This window comes from Macaca nemestrina, chromosome 20 (genome assembly GCF_043159975.1).
Source record: "Macaca nemestrina isolate mMacNem1 chromosome 20, mMacNem.hap1, whole genome shotgun sequence".
NCBI lineage: Eukaryota > Metazoa > Chordata > Mammalia > Primates > Cercopithecidae > Macaca > Macaca nemestrina.
Window position 1 is genome coordinate 45,944,461 of NC_092144.1, and position 23,300 is coordinate 45,967,760.

Sequence of the window (23,300 nt, forward strand, 5' to 3'; positions counted from 1 at the left end):
AGGAAAATATCTTTCTTATCCATTTAGAAATCATTTACTACTAAGTTCTTTTTAGGTGTACCTGCCAGCATTGTATCCCCTAACTTCAGATAACAGTGTGTAAATGTATACTCAGAAGATTTTAGAGAAGATCGTCAATAAAATATTGACCTCAAAAATGTGAATTTTAGTTGGGAAAGCAATATTATATTATCAAATCAAGGACTTTACATAGAATGATCATGTTAAAATCCCAGGTTGTTAGAAAATATCTTGAAGTGAATGTTCCAGACCATAATTTTATTACAATTTCAGACAGATGGGATACTGAAAGGTAGAAAAACTATGTGAAAGCTTAGCCGGGAGCAGTTGCTCATGCCTAGAATCTCAGCATTTTAGGAGGCCAAGACGGTGGATCACTCGAGGTCAGGGGTTCGAGACCAGCCAGGCCAACACAGTGAAACCCCATCTCCACTAGAAATTACAAAAAATATTAGCCAGATGTGGTGGCACACACCCATAGTCCCAGCTACTCAGGAGGCCAAGGCATGAGAATCGCTTGAACCTGGGAGACTAAGGTTGCAGTGAGCTGGGACTGTGCCACTGCATTCCAGCCTGGGTGACAGAGTGAGACTCTGTCTCCAAAAAAAAAAGGGTGGGGATCAGGTGCAGTGGCTCACACCTGTAATCCCAGCATTTTGGGAGGCTGAGGCAGGTGGATCACGAGGTCAGGAGTTCGAGACCAGCCTGGCCAACATAATGAAACCCTGTCTCTACTAAAAATACAAAAATTAGCCAGGTGTGGTGGCACATGCCTGTAATCCCAGCTACTCATGAGGCTGAAGCAGGAGAATCACTTGAACCAGAGAGGTGGAGGTTGCAGTGAGCTGAGACCATGCTGTTGCACTCCAGCCTGAGTGACTGAGTGAAACTTTGTCTCCAATAAAAGGAAAGACTATGTGAAAACTTTAAGACAAATTGGATAGTAGCGTATACTTGGAGGTATATGCTTAGGGAGGCAATGTAACTCCAATTACCAATACAGATTAGTTTTACATGTCCTAGAACTGCGCAGAAGTGGAATTGTATGATATGTATTCTTTTTCGTAAAGCTTACACACTGCAAAATATTTGAGATTCATTCCTGTTGTCATTGTGTATCAGCATTGTTTCTTCTTATTGCTGTGGTAGTATTCGATTGTATAATACATGACACAGTTTTACCTGTTCATCTTTTGATGGATATTTGGGCTGTTCCCAGTATGGGACTATTATAAATAACAATGTAAATCATAGGTAAGATGAATCCACCTTTAAATTGCCCTCCCAAATATGGATGGTAGTAAGGCAACTATAGTTAGATATACAATAATTTTTTTAAAATGATTAAGATTAATCAGTGCTCTGCACATACATCGAAGAATCCAGCCCTTTACAACTCCAACAGGGAATTGCAGAGTTAAGGTGACTGTATTGGGAGGAAAACTCAAACCTATCTTTCCCTAAAGCTGAAAAAAGTAATTTGGCAAATTGAAAGAATGAAGTTAGAATTGTTGGTCAGGAGAATTTCATTATTGACCATCTCTGGCAGAATAAATTGATGGTAACAGCAATCAGAATACTATAGTCTCCGGGCACTGTGGCTCACGCCTATAATCCCAGAACTTTTGGAAGATCACTTGAGGCCAGGAGTTCAAGTCCAGCCAGGGCAACACAGGAAGACCCCATCTGTAAAAAAAAAAAAAAAAAATTAGCTGGATATGGTGGCACACATCTGTAGCCCCAGACACTTGGGAGGCTGAGGTGGGAGGATTGCTTGAGCCCAGGAGGCCAAGGCTGCAGTGAGCCAGAATCACACCACTGTATTCCAGCTTGGGGGACAGAGCGAGACCCTTTCTCAAAAAAAAAAAAAAAATGAATTTAAATACATATATATATGTAAAATATGTATACACAACAGTGATTATATTCGTGTTGGAATTATATTTTTTCTGTTGGTGTATTTGATAATTCCTCAATATGTTTTCCAGATTCTCCGCTTTCAAGAGAAAATAAATTGCAGTTATATGGACATCTAGGGCCTAGACTATAGACTAATGTTTCTGTAAACACTAGGAAATGAGCTGAGAAAGTTCATTTACCATTCATGGGCTCAGTGCAAGTGAAGAAGAAAGAATTGGAAGCACTTATAACACTTAGTCATGAGGGGATAAATAATGTATAGCTTTTTGTCTCTTCCTAAATAATTTTCTGTCGCATACCTCTTTCATCATTCTTTCTCTTCTGCTCACTTACCCTTTTTTTTGTTCTTCTTTTTTTTTTCTTTTTGAGACAGACTTTCGCTCTTGTTGCCCAGGCTGGAGTGCAATGGCATGATCTCGGCTCACCGCAACCTCTGCCTCCCGGGTTCAAGCAATTCTCCTGCCTCAGCCTCCCGAGTAGCTGGGATTACAGGCGTGCGCCACCATGCCCAGCTAATTTTGAATTTTTAGTAGAGACAGGGTTTCTCCATGTTGGCCAGGCTGGTCTCAAACTCCTGACCTCAGGTGATCCACCCACCTTGGCCTCCCGAAGTGTTGGGATTACAGGCATGAGCCACTGAGCCTGGCCATCCTTGTGTTTCTTATACCTTCTCAGTGCAGCTTATATTTATTTATTTATTTATTTATTTATTTATTTATTTATTTTAATTTTTTTTTTTTTTTTTGAGACGAAGTCTCGCTCTGTCGCCCAGGCTGGAGTGCAGTGGCACAATCTCCGCTCACTGCAAGCTCCGCCTTCCAGGTTTACACCATTCTCCTGCCTCAGCCTCCCGAGTAGCTGGGACTAGAGGCGCCCGCCACCGCACCCGGCTAATTTTTTGTACTTTTTAGTAGAGACGGGGTTTCACAGGGTTAGCCAGGATGGTCCGATCTCCTGACCTAGTGATCCGCCCGTCTCGGCCTCCCAAAATGCTGGGATTACAGGCTTGAGCCACCGCGCCCGGCGCAGCTTATATTTATAACATGCCAAAGATATGAGTGTTTTTTACTTATGCCAGTTTTTCTTCATTTTAACAGAGTAGCAAGATTTGTATTTGTGTTTATACACAAATTTTCGCTACCAAGAGGTAATTTATTCTGGCCATTTTGTAGATCAGAGTAGTGAGATAGTCTCACCATAGTTTGTCTGGATGTATACCCAATCCATAGCATTTATGTGAAGACTCACAGTGTTAATTGTATTCTTTTCTAGAAGAAGATGGGAAAACTGAAGATGTCTTAGTGAAGTTCAAAGAATACCAAGACAGGCATTCTAGATCCCTCATATTCATCAATCACAAAAAACTAATTAAGGAGAGAAGTAATATTTATGGTAAAGCACTTACTCTAGGCAAGAACCGTATTTCAAAAACCATACTATGTGAATATAAACCTGATGGAAAAGTTTTGAAAAATATTTCAGAACTAGTCATTAGAAATATAAGCCCCATAAAAGAGAAGTTTGGGGACAGTACTGGATGGGAGAAATCACTCCTCAGTACGAAGCATGAGAAAATTCATCCTGCAGTGAATCTCCAGAAACAAACAGAAAGAGTTCTCAGTGGTAAACAGGAACTTATTCAGCATCAGAAGGTTCAAGCTCCAGAGCCACCGTTTGACCATAATGAATGTGAAAAATCCTTCCTGATGAAAGGAATGCTATTTACACATACTAGAGCTCACAGAGGAGAAAGAACCTTTGACTACAATAAAGATGGAATTGCCTTCATAGAAAAGTCAAGCCTCAGTGTCCATCCAAGTAATCTTATGGAAAAGAAGCCCTCTGCCTACAACAAATATGGGAAATTCCTCTGCAGAAAGTCTGTCTTTATTATGCCTCAGAGACCACAAACAGAAGAGAAACCCTTCCACTGTCCTTACTGTGGGAATAACTTTAGAAGGAAATCATACCTCATTGAACATCAGCGAATTCACACCGGTGAAAAACCTTATGTTTGCAATCAATGTGGAAAGGCCTTCCGTCAGAAGACAGCCCTCACCCTTCATGAGAAAACACATATAGAGGGGAAACCCTTTATTTGTATCGATTGTGGGAAGTCCTTCCGCCAGAAGGCCACCCTCACTAGACATCACAAAACACATACGGGGGAGAAAGCCTATGAATGTCCTCAGTGTGGAAGTGCCTTTAGGAAGAAGTCATACCTCATCGATCACCAGAGAACTCACACAGGAGAGAAACCATATCAGTGTAATGAGTGTGGGAAGGCATTTATCCAGAAGACAACCCTCACTGTGCATCAGAGAACTCACACAGGAGAGAAACCCTATATTTGCAATGAATGTGGGAAGTCCTTCTGCCAAAAGACAACCCTCACTCTCCACCAGAGAATTCACACAGGGGAGAAACCCTATATTTGTAATGAATGTGGGAAGTCCTTCCGCCAGAAGGCAATCCTCACTGTTCATCACAGAATACACACAGGAGAGAAATCCAATGGGTGTCCTCAGTGTGGGAAAGCCTTTAGTAGGAAATCAAACCTCATTCGCCATCAGAAAACTCACACAGGAGAGAAACCATATGAATGTAAACAGTGTGGGAAGTTCTTCAGTTGTAAGTCAAACCTCATTGTCCATCAGAAAACTCACAAGGTAGAAACCATGGGAATTCAGTAAGTAATGCGGCTTTTTTTTTGTAAAAAAATGTTAAGTCATAGTAAACCCTGTAGATGATGTTGCTTGCAAGCATAATAATATCCAAGAGTTTAAGGTACTATACCACATGGTAACCTACTATTTGCCAGCCTGCAAAACACACACACACACACACACACACACACACACACACACACACACACATATTATTAGACAAATTACATGACAAAAATCATTAAAAAGTCCAAATTTTTTTCTTACTAGCTTCAGCAGACAAAAACTTCCTCTGTCAAGGTGTTATAAACATTTTAAATCACATTTTCCATTTCAATACATATCCTTTTGTTAATCAGTAATAACTAGTTGGCCAACTGACTGCGGTCCATGGACTACACAGTGAGTAGAGAGGTTCTTTAAAAGAAGGAGGTATAAACTGTATTTCTCATTGCAAATCCAAAATAAAAATTAGTTGTTACCTCCTCACAGTTGACCACGATTCTGACTTTTAACATTACAAATTAGTTTTTACATATTATAAACCTTTCTATAAATTGGATTATCATGCATTCTTTCATGTACGGCTTATTACATTCATCATGTCCCTGAGTCTAATCATTAGTGCATGTGGCAGAAGTTTATTTATTTTTATCCAGTATAGAATTCTATTATATGATTATATCACAATTTATCCATTCTCCTGTTGATGAACTTTTACATGGTTTACAGCTTAGGGTCATAATAAATCATGCTTCTGAGAGCATACTTGTCTTGGTGTACATACATGTATTTCTCTTGTGTATATACTTAGGAATGGAATCGCTGGGTCTTAGTGCATATGTGTATTCAGTCAGATACTGGCAGACGATTCAGAACTTTCACTACGTGAGATAATTGACACTGAAGGGAAACAGCTATAAATTTTATCAATATGGTGCTGGTTCAAACCAGAGAATTCTTGCTACAGGGAAACTTGATCAGTGTTATTGTGAAAACTGGGAATGTGAATGAACGTAATATATGTAGAAGGACGTTTAGCCACAGCCCAAATCTTGCAGGCAAATGTCATAAATGTGAGATTACTGTTAGCCACAGTTAATGCCTTATTTGAAAGCAAAAAGTCTACTAGAGAAGGAGAGGCATCCAGCATTTCCCTTTTTCACCATCAGAGAATTCCAACTAGAGAAAAGTCCTGTGAGTGTGTTGAAGTTGGAGCATGGGGAGGAATATAGTCTTTACCTACGGTCTGTATCTTACTGGTCAAGTACAAATGATGAATATGGAAAAGCTTATAGCCATCGTTCATATATTACGCTACGCCAGGGAATTCACATAGGATGAGAACTTTTCAAATGAAATGATTGTAAGAATGACTTTAACTGTTGCTCATTTCTTTTACACCATCAAAGAATTAATACTAAAGAAAGGAAGATTAAAAGGAAACAAATGGTGCTTGGGACTTTGTTTTTTTTTTTTTTTTTTGAGAGAGTCTCTTTCTGTCACCCAGGCTGGAGTGCAGTGGCATGATCTCAGCTCACTGCAGCCTCTGCCTCCCAGGTGCCAGTGATTCTCCTGCCTCAGCCTCCTGGGTAGCTGAGATTATAGGCAAGCACCACACGCATGGCTCATTTTTGTATTTTTAGTAGAGACAGGGTTTCATCATGTTGGCCAGGCTGATCTTGAACTCCTGACCTCAGGTGATCTGCCCGCCTCGGCCTCCCAAAGTGCTAGGATTACAGGGACTTTTAACTCTGGGGAGAGCTCTCTTCCATGACAGAAGTCTAGCCATACTGAGACTATAATGCTAGGAAGTCTATGTGTAGGCACCCAGGTCAACAGCCACAGCTGAGCTCCCAGCCATCAGCTAGCATCAGCTGCCAACCACGTAAGTGAAGCCTCTTGGACATCCAGTCAAACCTTCAGATGACTGTGGACCCTGCTGATACCCAACTGGTACCACAAATGAGACCTCAAGCAAGAACTGCCCAGCTGAGGGCTTCCTACATTCCCGGCCAATAAAATGGTCAGGCTTTTAAACTAAAAACAGTTTTATTTTTTATTTAATAAAAAAGTTTTTATTTAACTTGATTGTTTTATTAAAAGGGAAAAGTAATTTTTTAGTATCTATTAACATATAATAAAAATAAAGGTATAAGGCTGGGCTTGGTGGCTCATGCCTGTAAGCCCAGCACTTTCGAAGGTGTTAGGAGGATCACTTGAGCCCAGGAGTTTGAGACCAGCCTGGGAAACATGCCAAAACCCCATCTCTACAAAAAATTAGCCAGGCATGGTGGCACATTCCTGTAGTCCCAGCTACTGGGGAGGCTGAGTGGGGGGATCACTTGAGCCCGGGAGGCAGTGGTTGCAGTGAGCCAGCCTCCAGCTGCACTCCAGCCTGGGTGACAGAGTGAGGCCCTATCTCAAAAATAAATAAATAAATAAATACATAAATAAATAAATAAATAAAGGTATAAATATTTGGATTCTGCAGTCAATGAGCAAAGATATGGTGGTTACTAATAGGTGATTTTGGCATGAAGAAAAACTGACCATAAAATACAGTTGAAGATTTGGCTGCATTTTTGGCTTGTAATTACATACCTTAATAACAACTCAATTGAGGGGTCCATATATGTTCTTTCTCATTTTCTGGCAGTAAATCATATTCATCATATACGTCCCAATTTTGCACACACACAAAATGAAAATAGCCCCCAAAGGCTGTGGATAATGTGATCCATCCTCAAAAGACCCTGTGCTGTCATTTCTCAACAAAGGCGCAGAGAGAAATCAAGGTATGGAATCTAATGAATGTCTGTGAAGGAGGTACTTTTGAATGCTTTAAAGAAAGTCTAAATGAAGTTGTGTTTTCTTTCTTTCTTTCTTTCTTTTTTTTTTTTTTTGAGACAGGGTTTCACTTTTGTTTCCCAGACTGGCGTGCAATGGTGCAATTTCGGCCCATTGCAACCTCTGCCTCAAGCGATTCTTCTGCTTCAGCCTCCCAAGTAGCTGGAATTACAGGCGCCCACCACCACACCCAGCTAATAGAGAGGTTTCATCATGTTGGCCAGGCTGGTCTCCAAAGCCTGACCTCAGGTGATCCCCCCGCCTCGGCCTCCCAAAGTGCTGAGATTACAGGTGTGAGCCACTGTGCCCGGCTAAAGTTGTGTTTTCTAAAGCTATTTACATATAAGCTGCTGCTCCTTAGGAAAATTTGGTCCTGTGGTTTATATTTTGGCATGAAACAACATGGGGCTATATTCCAGAACCCTGCTTGAAGATTTCTTTTGAAGAAGTCAGAAATTTTCTTTGCCTTTTTTTTTTTTTTTTGAGACAGGTTCTCAGTCTGTCACCTAGGCTGGAGTACAGTGGTGCCATTATAGCTCACTGCAGACTTGAATTCCTGGACTCAAGCAATTCTCCTGCCTCAGCCTCCCAAGTAGCTAAGACTATAGGCATACACCATCCCACTCAGTTAACGTTTTTATTTTTTATACATATGGGGTCTCGCTGTGTTGCCCAGGCTGGTATCAAACTCCTGGCCTCAAGCAATCCTCCCTCTTCAGCCTCCTAAAGTGCTGGGGTTACAGGTGTGAGCCACTTCACTCACTTTAGAGATTTTCACTTTATGAATTGATAAATACAGCATTGCCTCACTTAATAGGGATACATTCTGAGAAATACATCATTAGGCACTGTCATGATTTTGCAAGCATCACAGAGTGCTGATACAAACCGATACGGTACAGCCTTCTAAACACCTAGGCTATATGGTAGAGCCTATTGCTTCTAGGCTACAAATCTGTACTGCATGTTACTGTGCTGAATACTATAGGCAATTGTAACACAATGGTAATTATTTGTATATTTAAACCTATCTAAACACAGAAAAGGTACAGTAAAAATATGGTACTATAATTGTTTTTTCTTTTTTTTGAGACACAGTCTCACTCTGTCGCCCAGGCTGGTGTGCAATGGTGCGATCTCGGCTCACTGCAACCTCCGCCTCCCCGGTTCAAGTGATTCTCCTGCCTCAGCCTCCCGAGTGGCTGGGAGTACAGGTGCAAGCCACCAAGCCTGGCTAATTTTTGTATTTTTAGTAGAGATGGGGTTTCACCATGTTGGCCAGGATGGTCTCAATCTCCTGACCTCGTGATCCACCCGCCTTGGCCTTCCAAAGTGCTGGGATTACAGGCGTGAGCCACCACACCTGGCCGGTACTATAATCTTATGAGACCACCATTGTATATGCAGTCTATCATGAACCAAAATTTCATGTGCCGCGTGAGTATTTTTCATCTAAGTTATCTATTGCTCAATGAAGTTTGGGCAGCTCTAAGGAGCAAACATGTTTATAGAATCTAAGTCAACTTGGCCTAAATATATATGACAAAATAGGAGTGATTTTGCAAATTCATATTTTGTAGACCTAACTGCAAGGTCATAAGACATATGCAAAATGATTTCATCAGTTCAGAGGACTAACAAGACTCCACAGAGCACACCCAGGAAATGTTTTTGGTTAGAAGCAAAGGATGTGGCTCAGCAAAAGAAAGGGAAGGTAAGCACTGGGGCTCAGAATCATCTAGCTGCACGCTTCTCAGTGGTTTTATTCATGTACAGACTGCACACTGTCTCTGAACTGAACCACTAAGATCTGTATGAAACTTGATTTGGGGAGAGCTGATGGCAGGACGTCTCAACATGGGTTTTTTTGTTGTCATTGTTTTGTTTTTTTGAGACAGAGTCTTGCTCTGTCGCCCAGGCTGGAGTGCAGTGGTGCGATCTCAGCGCACAGCAACGTCTGCCTCCCAGGTTCAAGCAATTCTCCTGCCACAGCCTCCCAGGTAGCCGGGATTATAGGCATGTGCCATCACAACCAGCTAGTTTTTGTGTTTTTAGTGGAGATGGGGTTTCTCCATGTTGGCCAGGCTGATCTCGAACTCATGACCTCAGGTAATCCACCCAACTCAGCCTCCCAAAGTGCTGGGATTACAGGCGTGAGCCATCGTGCCCAGCCACTGCATAGGTTTTTTATTCCTCTCTGTTCACTGGTTACATAGTCATGCCAGGCTATCTAACTGGTTATGTGAGTTAAAAAAAGTTAAAAAGCCATCATTAACAAATTGGCTGTGGGAGTCTCCCAGGGAATATAAGACTTTAACCGGCCAGGCGCGGTGGCTCACGCCTGTAATCCCAGCACTTTGGGAGGCCGAGGCGTGCGGATCACAAGGTCAGGAGATCGAGACCATCCTGGCTAACACGGTGAAACCCCGTCTCTACTAAAAATGCAAAAAATTAGCCAGACGTGGCGGCGGGCACCTCTAGTCCCAGCTACTCGGGAGGCTGAGGCAGGAGAATGGCATGAACCCAGGAGGCGGAGCTTGCAGTGAGCCGAGGTCACGCCACTGTACTCCAGCCTGGGCAACTGAGCGAGACTCCATCTCAAAAAAAAAAAAAAAAAAGGACTTTAACCAGTACCTCATGTAGCTCACCGGCTTTATCCCAACCAAGAGTCAGAGCCAGACATCCAGGCATCATGGAGATAATGTTAGAGCTTTGCAGTCTGACTGTAAATCAGCTCCATCCTACAAACATGGTTCCTATAACTGTTGTGTATTTCCTGATAATGTATGTGAACAAGCATATCTCCTCACCCTCTGTGTCCCCAGTATCAGATAGTGCACAGTACATCTCAAATGTGATCATTTCTTGCCAGCTAATGCTTTAATTTCTCCACTCAGTTTCTGGTCTAGCAGTAGAACCAGGCTTGCCATGCCCTTCTTCACAAGTAAAATGCAACAGCAAAAGCACAGGCTCCAACACTAGTCTTCAACATTCACCTGGGATGTTCTACTATTTGAGATATTCATCAGTTTATAATTGGGCTTTTCAAAACCCTAGATATGTGACAATACCAAGTGCTGACAAGAATGTGGAACAACTGAAACTCTTTTTCCTTTTTTTCTTTTTTTGAGATGGAGTCTTGCTCTGTCTCAATCTCGGCTCACTGCAAGCTCCGCCTCCAGGTTCACGCCATTCTTCTGCCTCAGCTTCCCAAGTAGCTGGGACTACAGGCACCTGCCACCATGCCTGGCTAATTTTTTGTATTTTTTAGTAGAGACGGGGTTTCACTGTGTTAGCCAGGATGGTCTCGATCTCCTGACCTCGTGATCCGCCCACCTTGGGATTACAGGCATGAACCACCACGCCCAGCCGGAACTCTTTCTTTTTTAACCTTTATTTTAGATTCAGGAGTACAGATAAGGATTTGTTACTGGAACTCTCATACATTACTAATAGGAAAGGCAAAATGGTAAAGCTGCTCTAGAAAACAATATGCCAGTCTCAAAAAGTTACACATCCAATATGACCCAGCAATCCCACTTATAAGTATTTATCCTGGAGAAATGAAAAATTATGTGCACACAGAAACCTGTACATGAGTGTTTGTGAGTATCATTTATAATTAAAAAAAATTAAAAACTAGAGACAAGCAAATGTTCTTCAGTGTGTAAATGGATACACTGTGGTACATTCACAGGATGGAATTCTACTCAACAATAACAATAATGAGCTACTGAAACATGCAACAATATAGATGAACGTCGAATACATTATGCTAAGGGAAAGAACCCAGTCCCAAAAAGTTACATACTGTATGATTCCATTTATATGACATGTTGGAAAAGGTGAAAATATAACAACAGAAAACAAATCAAAGGTTGCTGAGTGTCTGGGGTGGGGTGGGGTCTGAATACACAGGGGGTGCACGAGGGAATTCTTTGAGGTGTTGGAATTGTTTTGTATCCTGCTTGTGGTCATAGATAACAAAAATCTGTGCATGTGTAAAAAATAGAAGCATAAAAAAGTTAATTGTACTGTCTGTAACTTTTTAAAATAAAAATCCCTAGCTCTGCTTCATTAGCAGCAGTACCTCCTGATTTGTGTCTCCAAAGATATCTTTGACTGGCTTCTGAATTATATATCCAGTAGTAGTCAGTCTACACACACACAGGCCTTGCTACATGGTCTCATCATTGTTCCGCAGGTCAACTCACAACACAAGGAACACACTGCACTTAGCCCATATTTTAAACTCCATCCAGATGATCAGCCCCCCACTGGAGTGGCAGGCTTTATATCTAGGGGTGGCACACCTATGGAAGATGGAACTCAGGGTGTGTGTTCTGTTGGGCGTCTCCAACACATCTAACAATGGCTGACAAACCAGTCAATACATAGTCATCTGGGCATATGCAATCATTGGGAATAATACTAAATGGGGCCAATTCTGCTATCCCTTGGTTCTCAGCAGTATTCTTTTTTTTTGTTTTCGAGACGGAGTCTCACTCTGTCACCCAGGCTGGAGTGCAGTGGCCAGATCTCAGCTCACTGTAAGCTCCGCCTCCCGGGTTTACGCCATTCTCCTGCCTCAGCCTCCCGAGTAGCTGGGACTACAGACGCGAGCCACCATGCCCAGCTTAGTTTTGTAGTTTTAGTAGAGACGGGGTTTCGCCATGTTGGCCAGGACGGTCTTGATCTCTTGACCTCGTGATCCACCCGCCTCGGCCTCCCAAGGTGCTGGGATTACAGGCATGAGGCACCGCACCCAGCCCTATCTAACCATATTTTTATATCCATTAACTAACCTCTCTTCACCCCTGACCCCTCACTTCCTGACCTCTGGTAACCATCATTCTACTCTCATCTCCATGAGATCAACTCTTTTAGCTCCCACTTATGCATGAGAACATGCCAAGTTTGTATTTCTGTTCCTGGCTTATTTCCCTTAACATAATTAACCTCCACTTCCACCCATGTTGCTGCAAATGGTAGTAGTTCATTCTGTTTATGGCTGAATAGTATTCCATTGTGTATAAATCCATTATGCATTGATGGAGACTTAGGTTGATACCGTATTTTGGCCATTGTTAATAGTGCTGCAGTAAACATGGGTGTGCAGATAGCTCTTTGATATACTGATTTCCTTCATTCTGGATATGTGCCCCACAGTGAGATTTCTGGATTATGTGGATTATCTATATTTAGTTTCTTGAGAAAAGTCTATAATTTTTTCTATAGTGGTTATACTAATTTACATTCCCACTAGCAGTGTACTAAAGTGTTCCCCTCTCTCTGCCCTCACCAAGATCTGTTATTGTTTGTCTTTTTTATAATGGTCATTTTAAAATTTCTATTCATTTTTTTGAGACAGAGTCTTGCTCTGTTGCCCAAGCTGGAGTGCAATCTCGGCTCACTGCAACCTCTGCCTCCTGGATTCAAGTGATTCTCGTGCCTCAGCCTCCTGAGTAGCTGGGATTACAGGTGCGTGCCACCACGCCAGGCTAATTTTTGTATTTTTAGTAGAGAGGGGGTTTCACCATGTTGGCCAGGCTGGTCTCCAACTCCTGACCTCAGGTGATCACCTGCTCTGGCCTCCCAAAGTGCTGGGATTACAGGCATGGGCCACCACGCCTGGCCTTAGTTTTTGCGATGGAGTTTCGCTCTTTCACCCGGGCTAGAGTGAAATGGCGCGATCTCAGCTCACTGCAACCTCTGCCCTCTGGGATCAAGCAGTTCTCCTGCCTCAGCCTCCTGAGTAGCTGAGATTATAGGGGCCTGCCACCGCACCTGGATAATTTTTGTATTTTTAGTAGAGATGGGGTTTCACCATGTTGGTGAAATGTGCATGACATTTAGAAGGTGGAAGTGAAGCAGTGCCACTATTCTTGGAAGGTTTTCATGGATGAGCAAATGGCTACATGTGGCATGTTCTTCTCATGGCCAATAGCAAAAACTAAGTCATAACATGAAAGCACATGTAAAGTTCTGTGGGGGACCAGCCTCAACACCACCCATAGGGTACCCGAAGTCCAGTGGCGACAAAGGAATGAGAAGAGACAGGTTAAGAGTTCATAAAGTTGGGAGCCAGAGGGCCAGAGCAAATCAGAGGCTGCAAAGGTACCAAGCTCTGGTCTCTACACTATTTATTGAGCACAGTCACTTAGATCTAAGAAGCAGATGTTCAAGGGTGAAACAGTGAAAGGGGGGCAATGGTGGTTTAGGTAAATTTCCTTTGTGCTGAAGCAGCATAAACTTAACTACTAATTTATTCTTTTACTTATCAGAGAGCAACTGTGGGGAGTGGGCCTAACTAGGAGCCGGCATATCTGGCCACATTCCAGTGCTTCAAAGGAGTGTCTTTCTCCTTGAGCACAGTGTTTATAGATAAGAGAGCAGGTCACGCTCTGGTCATGGGAACGTGATGGCAAATAGAAGGCTTTCTTCCTCAGAGGCCTCTTGCGGCTTTCCACAACTTATTGTCCCATATTTTTATGGCCAGTTTATACAGGCACCCCACAAGCCCTTTTCCCAACAGTTCTACCAAAAATGACTTCCACCCACATTCTATTGGCTAAATCCAATAAATTGCATGTTAGAATGCATGTTGACATTACCCATTGGTTGTGTTTTGACAATTTTCATCCACATCAAATAAGAATAAATATAGCTTATTGGCCGGGCATGGTAGCTCACAGCTGTAATCCCAGCATTTTGGGAGGACAAGGCAGGTGGATCACCTGAGGTCAGGAGTTCGAGACCAGCCTGGCTGACATAGTGAAACCCCGTCTCTACTAAAAATACAAAAAATTAGCCAGGCATGGTGGTGGGCACCTGTAATCCCAGGTAGTCGGGAGGCTGAGGCAGGAAAATGGCTTGAACCCAGGAAGCAGAGTTTGCAATGAGCCACGATCGTGCCACAGCACTCTAGCCTGGGCAACAGAGCAAGACTCCATCTCTAAAGAAAAAACACAGCAAAAGAAGGAATATACCATGTTTATTGTTGATTTCCACATGGAATGGGTTAATGCATGTGTGTATCTAATTTCTGTCATTAATATTTTATCTTTTTCTTTTTTTTTTTTGGAGATGGAGTCTCACTCTGTCACCCAGGCTGGAGTGCAGTGGTGCGATCTTGGCTTACTGCAAGCTCCACCTCCCGGGTTCACGCCATTCTTCTGCCTCAGCCTCCTGAGTAGCTGGGACTACAGGCACCCACCACCATACCTGGCTAATTTTTTTTATTTTTTATTTTTTTGAAATGGAGTTTTGCTCTTTTTGCCCAGGCTGGAGTGCAAGGGCACGATCTCAGCTCACCACAACCTCCGCCTCCTGGGTTCAAGCGATTCTCCTGCCTCAGCCTCCCGAGTAGCTGGGATTACAGGCATGCGCCACCATGCCTGGCTAATTTTGTATTTTTTTTTTTTTTTAGTAGAGACGGGGTTTCTCCATGTTGGTCAGGCTGGTCTTGAACTCCCATCCTCAGGTGATCCACCTGCCTTGGCCTCCCAAAGTGCTGGGATTACAGGAGTGAGCCACCGTGCCCGGTCGATTTTTTATGTTTTTAGTAAAGACAGGGTTTCACCGTGTTAGCCAGGATGGTCTGCTGACCTCATGATCCACCCACCTTGGCCTCCCAAAGTGCTGGGATTACAGGCATGAGCCACTGCGCCTAGCCAATATTTTGTCTTTTTAAGAACAGATCATTGGCTGGGTGTGGTGGCTCATGCCTGTAATCCCAGCAATTTGGGAGGCTGAGGCGGGTGGATCATCTGAGGTCAGGAGTACGAGACCAGCCTGGGCAACATAGTGAAACCCTGTCTCTACTAAAAATATAAAAAGTAGCCAGGCATGGTGGTGGGTGCCTGTAATCCCAGCTACTCGGGAGGCTGAGGCAGAATTGCTTGAACCCAGGAGACGGAGGTTGTAGTGAGCTGACACGGTGCCACTGCACTCCAGCCTCGGTGACAGAGTGAGACTCCATCTCAAAAAAAAAAGAAAAAAGAAAAAAAGATCAGTATTTTAATGTATATAAATGAGAAAGTATAAACATAGAAAAATCTAAATTAGTCAAGTAAACACAAATGAGGCTGCAGTGAGCTATAATTGTGCCACTGCACTCCAGCCTGGGCAACAAAGCAAGACCCTGTCTCAAAAAAAAAAAAAAAAAAAAAAAAACCAGCCTATGAATGTCTCTTTTTTTTTTTTTTTTTTTTTTTTTGAGACAGAGTCTCTCTCTGTCACCCAGCCTGGAGTGCAGTAGCACAATCTCGGCTCACTGCAAGGTTCGCCTCCCGGGTTTATGCCATTGTCCTGCCTCAGCCTCCCAAGTAGCTGGAACTACAGGCACCCGCCTCAGCCTCCCAAGTAGCTGGGACTACAGGCACCCGCCACCTCACCCGGCTAGTTTTTCGTATTTTTTAGTAGAGACGGAGTTTCACCATGTTAGCCAGGATGATTTCGATCTCCTGACCTCATGATCCGCCCGTCTCGGCCTCCCAAAGTGCTGGGATTACAGGCTTGAGCCACCGCGCCCGGCCGAATGTCTCATTTTTTAAAATAAAAGACAACCTAACCACTAGTCATTCAGAATAGCAATGGGAAACATAATAAAGTCCCATGTTCTACATTACAGTACATTGATAATTCAGATTCACATATTTGTCTGAAACGATCTTTCCTAAACCTCAAAAAATCAAGGTTTTTATTTTGAAACAATTTTAGAGTATATGCAACTGCAATAATAATACAAAAAGATCCCATGTACCCTTGACCAAGTTTTCCCCATACTAATTATCTTGAAAAACTGTACATCACAAGCATGATGTTGACATTGAATCAAGACACAGAACATTTCCATTACCACAGGATTCCTCATGTTGCAATTTTTTTTTTTTTTTTTTGAGATGGAGTCTCCCTCTGTCACCCGGACTGGAGTGCAGTGGCGCCATCTCAGCTCACTGCAAGCTCCGCCTCCCGGGTTCACGCCATTCTCCTGCCTCAGCCTCCCAAGTAGCTGGGGCTACAGGTGCCTGCCACTGCGCCCAGCTAATTTTTTGTATTTTTTTTTATTAGAGATGGGGTTTCACTGTGTTAGCCAGGATAGTCTCGATCTCCTGACCTCATGATCCGTCCACCTCGGCCTCCCTGGATTTTTGACTATAATGACACTTGCCAGACATTTCATCCAGAGGCAGGAAAAAATACCATCTCACAGAGAAGGGCTGCAAGAGACAATTATGGGAGAATCGTTTTTTTTGTAAATACAAAATTTTACTCTGGAATAGTTTTTAAAGACCTAATTGTGTAAGGTACAACTACAAAGTCAATAGACAAAAATGTAGAAGAATTTCTTTGTGACCTTAAAAAATAAAAATGTTTCTTTTTTTCTTTTCTTTTCTTTTCTTTCTTTCTTTTTTTTTTTTTTTTTTTTTTTTTGAGACGGAGTCTCGCTCTGTCGCCCAGGCTGGAGTGCAGTGGCGCGATCTCGGCTCACTGCAAGCTCCGCCTCCCGGGTTCACGCCATTCTTCTGCCTCAGCCTCCCGAGTAGCTGGGACTACAGGCGCCCACAACCGCGCCCGGCTAATTTTTTGTATTTTTAGTAGAGACGGGGTTTCACCGTGGTCTCGATCTCCTGACCTTGTGGTCCGCCCGCCTCGGCCTCCCAAAGTGCTGGGATTACAGGCGTGAGCCACTGCGCCCGGCCCTAATTTTTTTTTTTTTTTTTTTGTATTTTTAGTAGAGACGGGGTTTCACCATGTTAGGCAGGATGGTGTCAATCTCCTGACCTCATGATCTGCCTGCCTCAGCCTCCCAAAGTGTTGGGATTACAGGCGTGAGCCACTGCACCCGGCCTCATGTTGCATTTTTATAGCCACATCCACATCCCCCTTGACCTCACTCCCTCCTTAACCTCTGTCAATCACAAAAAGAGACTAAATTTCATGAACTTATTGACTGAATGAAACAAATTTTGGATTGCATAGCATGATACAAAATATGTAATGTTAAAAAATGTACACACAAGGAATTCTGTTCTTGACAGTATTGTTGGACAAATAAGCAAAAGACCTTCTAAAAAGACAGGAAGAAAAGGTCAACATATAATTCAGAGGATAGACAGAGAAGGGAGAAGTGGGCAGAGAATGAGGGAAAGGAATATTTTAAGTAGAAATAGTTGAGAATTTTTGAGAATCAATGAAGGATGTGAATTCTTGGATTCAGGAAGTAAAAAATTAATCTCTGAAATATAAATATACATAAATCCACCCTACAATACAGTATGAATGAAGTCACTGGTTTCTTTCTGTCCAAAGGATTTAAAAATTTTACCTGGAATATTCATGGAATACAAAAGAAAGTGGTAGCAGTGACTGACCCTAGAAAGTGTGGACTGAGATACCCAACCCAAACTAGCCCACTCTCCCACAGGCCAAAATCCAGGCCTTCTTAGAAAGGGCAGAGACATGGTTCAGAATGGCAGAGATGTAGGAGTAGCCTGGAAGGCAACCACTTGGTAGACGGCAAAAGCCATCTTCAGAGAGATGCCACTACCTCTTATTACTTGCTGTGAAGCCACCCAAGTGCGTGTTAGAGGCTGGTCCTGCTGGGTGTCACACACTACAGGAGCCAAGGGCTACTGCTGCAAGCCCTACAGGAGGCTGACAAGAGTGAAACAAAACTAAGAAGAGAAACAACCTCCTCCTCTAGTGTCCTCCCCGCACTCTACTGGCAGAAATGAACATCATGCCAGGTGACAAAGGAGAAATGTTCGCAGAACCCAGTTCCAATACTGTAGAGCAGGCAATGAAGGATTCGGAGCCGAGAGGCAGTAAATTGATGGTTAACACAAAGTTTTTAAATTCCTGGAATATATTAAAAAATGAAGTGGGCTGGGTGAAGTAGGTTACGCCTGTAATCCAAGCACTTTGGGAAGCTGAGGTGGCTGGATCACCTGAGGTCAAGAGTTCAAGACCAGCCTGGTCAACATGGTGAAAAACTGTCTGTACCAAAAATACAAAAAGTAGCTGGGCATGGCTGCACACACCTGTAGTCCCAGCTACTTGGGAGGCTGAGGCAGGAGAATTTTGAAACTCAGAGGTGGAGGTTGCAGTGAGCCAAGATTGGGCCACTGGACTCCAGCCTGGGCGTGTCTCAAAAAAAAAAAAAAAATGAAGTGGGCCAAATGTGGACTTACGATGAGAATGTGTAATAAATCACGTATTATGAATAACCTACTTTTGTCCAAAAATTTATGAAATTTACATGAAATATTCCTGTTAGAATAAAAAGAAACTGCTAGCAGTTGTTGCACCTGTGGAGAGAAGGTGAGTGGCTACAGAACTGGATGTTAGGGGAGAATTAATTTTCACATTTTTGGTAATTTTTGAATTTTATAATGTGTGCTTCTATTAAACAAAAAATTTAGAAGGTTTTAAAAAATAAATGTGATGCCAAAATACATACGCCAGATACTCTTTAATCCCACTGTTGGGAATCTGCACAACAGAAACAAAAGAAGGTAAAACTAGAGTTCCAGGTGAACATTAGAAACAACTTGAATGTCTGTAGTAGGTAATGGCTCAAAATACAGACACATTCCATTCTAGAAATATTCTGAACCTTACAAAGAATGGGTTACATCTTTATGTACTGACCTGGAAAAGTATTCATGATTATTGAGAAAAGGACAAGATGCTGTCAAATGTCCGTATAGGGGGTAAAATCTCCTCCAAACACATGCAACAAACACTTTCTGTGTACAGGCTGTTTGAGCATAAAGGAAGAAGAAATACACATACTGGTTATCGCAGAGATTTGTGGGAGGAGAGGAAATTGTTTTCATTTTATTTATGCTATATTTCACTGGTTTCAGTGAAACATGTAATTTTAGAAAATTTATTCTCAATAACGGTTAATACAGTAACTCAGAAACAGCATTAAAATGAAAGCAAAATTTACACTTTAATTAGTTTTCCATTTTCTCACTTAAAAACATTTGACTTTCAAGGATTACCTAAATAAATCAATACTAATGAAACATGGTGGCTTACCAACATTTTCCTTAAATAAAACAAAGACAATGTATATTTCCATCAACAAATTTCATGCTAGACTAGGATGGGGAGGGAGGAGAGGAAACCTGACTGGCTTCTCACCAGTATGAAGAGTCTGACGTAAGTTAAGTTGTAATCCATGATTAAACGCCTTCCCACATTGATAAGGTTTCTTTCCAGAATGAATTCTCTGATGGTGCGAGAAGCTTGAATGATAGCTAAAGGCTTTCCCACATTCCTTACATTCATAGGGTTTCTCACCAGTATGAATTCTTTGATGTTGAATAAGGTGTGAATGAAGTCTAAAGGCCTTACCACATATCACGCATTCATGAGGTTTCTCACCAGTATGAATTCTCTGATGTCTTTTGAGGTGTGAACACTGTCTGAAAGTCTTCCCACATTCTTTACACTCATAGGGTTTCTCACCAGTATGAATCCTCTGATGTAGGGTTAGTTGTAAGCCATCACAAAACGCCTTCCCACATTCATGACATTCATAAGGTTTCTTGCCAGAATGAATTTTCTGATGGTGCGAGAAGCTTGAGTGATAGCTAAAGGCCTTCCCACATTCCCGACATTCATAGGGTTTCTCACCAGTATGAATTCTCTGATGTATAGTAAGATGTGAGCGATGCCTAAAAGTCTTTCCACATTCTTTACATTCATAAGGTTTCTCACCAGTATGGAGTCGCAGATGTTCAGTAAGTTGAAAGCCACGAATAAAAGCTTTCCCACATTGCTTACATTCATAGGGTTTTTCACCAGTATGAAGTCTCTGATGTTGAGTAAGCTGTGATCGCTGTCTAAAGGCCTTCCCACATTCTTTACATTCATAAGGTTTCTCACCAGTGTGAATTCTTTGATGTAGAGTAAGTTCTGAGCCATAATTAAAGGCCTTCCCACATTCGTTACATTCATAGCGTTTTTCACCATTATGAATTCTTAGATGTTGTTTAAGTTGTGAGCAATGAACAAAGGCCTTCCAACATTCTTTACACTCATTGCATTTGTCACCATTTTGAATTGTCTGTTGTTTAAAAACGCATGGTGTATTAACAATTTCCGTGCATTCTTTACATTCGGAAAGTTCTTTAGAATGAGTTTTGTGGTGACTAAAATATAAATGGTAACTGAAGATTTTTCTACACTTTTTACATTCAGAGATTTTCTCTCTATCATAAAATTCTTGAGTGAGTAAAGTATGTTGGCTAAAAATGGGCATGTTTTCATGGTTAATCATAAGTTGTCTAAAATAACCCTCCTCTTGTCCCTGATGTTGCTCAAAATGACAGTTGCCTTCCCAGATATCTCTGAAAATTGATCTCTCAGGACTATGGCTTTTAAATTCCTCCATGTTAACCCACTGGAATAATTCTGTTTCATAAATATCACTTTTTGGAGGTAACTTCTGGGGCTCATCTCTGGATGCCAAGTCTGAAAGATAAGAAATACATTTTAACTCCTGATTTTGTACTATAAGAGAAATAAAATATCTATGGTAGCAATGAGAGATAACTACAAATAATTCACATAAGAAATAAAAGGCTTGGAGAACTCTTACGTGGGTAAAGGAGCACAGGGAAATGAGAGCACTCAAATGAAGGAGTTAATTAGGGAAATAGTTCAATGGTGCTGAAATTTTGATCCGCCTCTGAATTACCTTGAGAGTTTGTTGCAATTATGGATGTTTAGGAAACATTCTAAATCAACTCAATCAGAATTTAAGAGAGTTAGTCTTAGAATGAGGTCAACTGAGTCCAAGTCCATATGCTTAACACTATTAGGCCAAAGGTTTATGTGGCAGATTGTCAGCTGTTGTCAAATATCTATTTTCCTTTTTAAAAAATATCAATTGAACCCACGGCTTTTTATTTGAGAATAAAGCTGCCAATATGAACTCTGCATTTCCCAAGCTCCTTTACAGCTGGGAATGCCATGCAACTTGGGTTCTGCCTAAAGAAATACAGAAATATTATGTAATACCATCTGAGTTCTTTCCTTAAGAGTCAGGTGGCCCAAGCCCTATATTGCTTGTTTTCCCTCTTCCTCAACAAAGCTGATGGCAATATTGATTTGTTGTCATGTCTGTCACATAATGGTTTTGCAGAGTAGGTACCTTTCCAGCTTGGATTTTAATGCAAGAGAAAATTAAATTTCTATGCCTGGGTTGTATCAAAAAAAAGAAAATTAATTTAAACATCTATATGGTTTCAATCACAATTGTTCTGGGTCTCTGTCACAAGCAGCTTAATCTACATACATACAAAAACAGCTTCCCACGGAAATTTTAAAACTTCAGCTCCTTGTCATAAGAATACAAGGCTTCTGCTAACCAATATAATCTCACTTTGAGTTCAATTCCTTTTTATTCATTAGGCTATAACGAAATTAATCTGTCAACAACTAGGACATGCCAAAGCTGTTCCTATGTTAGAGCTTCATAGCCTCTTCCATGTGCTAAGAATCTTTTTGCCTAGATATTTTGTAAAGCGGGCTTCATTTCATCCAAGTCTCAGAGTAAAAGTCACTTCCTCAAAAGTGTATCCCCGATAATATTACCTAATGGAGTCCTTCCTGAAGTACTACTGGAATTACATATTCATTTATTATTCATCTTTTTAATATTTGGCCAGGCATGGTGGCTCATACCTGTAATCCCAGAACTTTGTAACGCCTAGGCAGGTAGATCACTTGAGGTCTGGCATTCGAGACCAGCCTGGCCAACATGGTGAAACCCTGTCTCTACTAAAAATACAAAAATTAGCTGGGCGTGGTGGCACGTGCCTGTAATCCCAGCTACTGGGGAGGCTGATGCAAGAGAATTCCTTGAACCGGGAGGTGGAGGTTGCAGTGAGCCAAGATCATCCACTGCACTCTAACCTGGGCAACAGAGTGAGACTCTGTCTCAAAAAAAAAAAAAAAAAAAAAAAAAATATATATATATATATATATGTGTGTGTGTGTGTGTGTATTTTTTTTTTACCCATAAAGCTACTCAAGGAGAGAGAAATCACTATAAAACCAACCTTTACAATATAATAAGTATTCAACAATCAGTTGCTGAATAAATGAATTAAATTATTAAGGAAAAGGAATTAAGATGAAGAGAAACAATACAAAGATAACAGTTGACAATCATAATCATTTAATGCCCTTAAATTTGTAATAAATACTGAACATCTCTCCATGTTTCTATTCACTCCTACATCTACTGCACTGATTTTATATATAAACACATACGTGGCCGGGTGCGGTGGCTCAACCACACTGTACAGATGTCAAAACTGTTTTCTATCCTTATTCTTTTTTTTTTTTTTTTTTTTTTTTGAGACGGAGTCTCACGCTGTTGCCCAGGCTGGAGTGCAGTGGCGCGATCTCGGCTCACTGCAAGCTCCGCCTCCTGGGTTCACGCCATTCTCCTGCCTCAGCCTCCTGAGTAGCTAGGACTACAGGCGCCCGCCACCACGCCCGGCTAATTTTTTGTATTTTTAGTAGAGACGGGGTTTCACTGTGGTCTCGATCTCCTGACCTTGTGATCCGCCCGCCTCGGCCTCCCAAAGTGCTGGGATTACAGGCTTGAGCCACCGCGCCCGGCCTTTCTATCCTTATTCTAAGTGCTTTTTCTGTTCTTAAAAATTTTGTTTTTAACTTTTTAACTTTTTTACTTTTTAACTAATCCCAGCACTTTGGGAGGCTGAGACGGGCGGATCACGAGGTCAGAAGATAGAGACTATCCTGGCTAACACGGTGAAACCCCGTCTCTACTAAAAAATACAAAAAATTAGC

The 23,300-nt window shown here is 41.9% G+C and overlaps 2 protein-coding genes across 28 annotated transcripts in view; one reads left to right on the forward strand and one right to left on the reverse strand.

Moving 5' to 3' along the window:
* Positions 1–23,300, forward strand: part of LOC105495639 (zinc finger protein 382) — a 92,419-nt gene that overhangs the window by 40,223 nt on the left and 28,896 nt on the right. For 13 of the 21 annotated variants that reach the window (XM_071086441.1, XM_071086443.1, XM_071086433.1 and 10 more), the window contains 2 exons: positions 3,214–4,630; positions 9,038–10,721. In XM_071086441.1, coding sequence (XP_070942542.1) covers positions 3,214–4,630; positions 9,038–9,095 — 1,475 coding nt within the window. In that variant the 3' untranslated portion in view covers positions 9,096–10,721. Of the gene's footprint in view, positions 1–3,213; positions 6,694–7,266; positions 10,722–23,300 lie in introns of those variants that run through there. The other 8 variants (XR_011617472.1, XR_011617473.1, XR_011617475.1 and 5 more) reach the window with 7 other exon arrangements.
* Positions 16,608–23,300, reverse strand: part of LOC105495457 (zinc finger protein 461) — a 38,157-nt gene continuing 31,464 nt past the window's right edge. For 3 of the 7 annotated variants that reach the window (XM_024797174.2, XM_071086448.1, XM_071086449.1), the window contains one exon: positions 16,608–20,948. In XM_024797174.2, coding sequence (XP_024652942.2) covers positions 19,561–20,948 — 1,388 coding nt within the window. In that variant the 3' untranslated portion in view covers positions 16,608–19,560. The remainder of the gene's footprint in view (positions 20,949–23,300) is intronic. The other 4 variants (XM_011765057.3, XM_011765053.3, XM_011765054.3 and 1 more) reach the window with 4 other exon arrangements.